At 38.6% G+C, this 1,331-nt stretch overlaps 1 protein-coding gene across 1 annotated transcript; it reads left to right on the top strand.

Annotated features, from left to right (window-relative positions):
* Nucleotides 1-349: 349 nt before the first annotated feature.
* On the top strand, nucleotides 350-1,331 carry LOC146577863 (uncharacterized). Its single transcript, XM_085267728.1, has 2 exons — nucleotides 350-1,210; nucleotides 1,323-1,331. The coding sequence occupies exons 1-2, from the start codon at nucleotides 362-364 to the stop codon at nucleotides 1,329-1,331; spliced, it is 858 nt and encodes a 285-aa protein (XP_085123854.1). The 5' UTR covers nucleotides 350-361.

Genomic DNA, 1,331 nt, shown 5'->3' with positions numbered 1-1,331 from the left:
CTTAAGAATATTGTGAGCAAACTGTAAAATGTTGCACCTAGCCATGCAGTCTCATTTAATAAGGACACATAACTTTTGGGATTAATTATTTATGAATCATATTAATCTACTAACCAGACTACATTAAATATTTGATGTGAGTAATGTTTAGTGCCCTTCCTGAAGTAAATAAATTAATGAAATGTTACATAAAATTTAACAAAACACTGTTTTGACCACAAAGCTTTTGGTCAAGTGTTGTCAATGTATGGATGAACTTTCAGGGCCCTGAAGTTGGGACTTTCACAAAGACTTTCTTTGGGCCAAGCATTATATTTTCTTCTAATTCATTTTTTGTCTTCACTTCCTTCCAGTGGAAAAAATGTACAGGATTGTCCTGTTGGGAGACAGTGAAGCTGGGAAAAGCAGTCTAGCAAACATCATATTTGGAGAGGACATATTTAAGGTTGACAACACCGAATGTCAAACTGAGTCCAAATCTGTTCATGGAAGAAGAATTACCCTGATCAACACTCCTGATTTCTCAGACACAGGTAGATCAGAGGAGGAGCTGAAGCCTGAAATACTGAGGTGTATCACTGAGTGCACTCCAGGGCCTCATGTTTTTCTCATTGTGCTCAAAGTGGAGAAATCCACAGAGCAGCAGCAGCAGGCCGTCATTGAGAAAATAAGCCAGTATTTCTCAGAGGAGGTTTTCAAATATGCCGCAGTTGTCTTTACTGATGATGGACCAGACTCAGATGAAATGAAGATCAAACAGTTCATAGATCAGAATAAATATCTGAGTGATCTGGTGAAGAAGTGCAAGAGCCAGTACCATCTCTACAACCAACAGGGTGATAACATCAGCAACCAGTCCAAAGTTGCAGAATTGCTCAACACAATAGACCAAATACTTAAAGAAAATAAAGGAGAGTTTGACATTAACAAGATGTTGCCCCAAGGAGACCCCTGCAATAAGGCTAACAGCAGTGGATTGTGGGATATATTGACCAACTTTGCAAGGCCTGCAGCAGAATTGGTCGCAAATGCTTTCTTTAACCCAACCCCTGGAACAACAACTGAGGCAGAGGATGAAAGCAATAAACTAGAAAGAGAAACAGAACAAGCAGGAAAAGGAAAAGCAGAGGAAAAGACAAAAGAGACTGAAAAACATGAAGAACCAAATGAAACGGGGGAAGAAATAGAAAAAAAACAAGCTGCACTAGATGCAAAAAAAGAAGGCCAGCAAAAAGAACCAAAAAAAGGAAAAAATAAAACAAAGCAAATAGTAAGCAATGGATTAGATATCATGCTGACTGCCTTATTTGGGATCTTTTTAGCAGCAGTAG

Source organism: Mchenga conophoros, linkage group LG3 (genome assembly GCF_057382185.1).
Source record: "Mchenga conophoros isolate Kocher_MC1m ecotype Shallow Benthic linkage group LG3, M_conophoros_male_GT1.1, whole genome shotgun sequence".
In the NCBI taxonomy this organism is placed as follows: domain Eukaryota; kingdom Metazoa; phylum Chordata; class Actinopteri; order Cichliformes; family Cichlidae; genus Mchenga; species Mchenga conophoros.
Note: the sequence above shows the minus strand (reverse complement) of the source record. Positions and strands in the feature narration are given on the sequence as shown.

What these genes read in the sequence shown, in the direction of transcription:
- LOC146577863 (XM_085267728.1), top strand. Translation starts at nt 362, where the DNA reads ATGTACAGGATTGTCCTGTTGGGAGACAGTGAAGCTGGGAAAAGCAGT.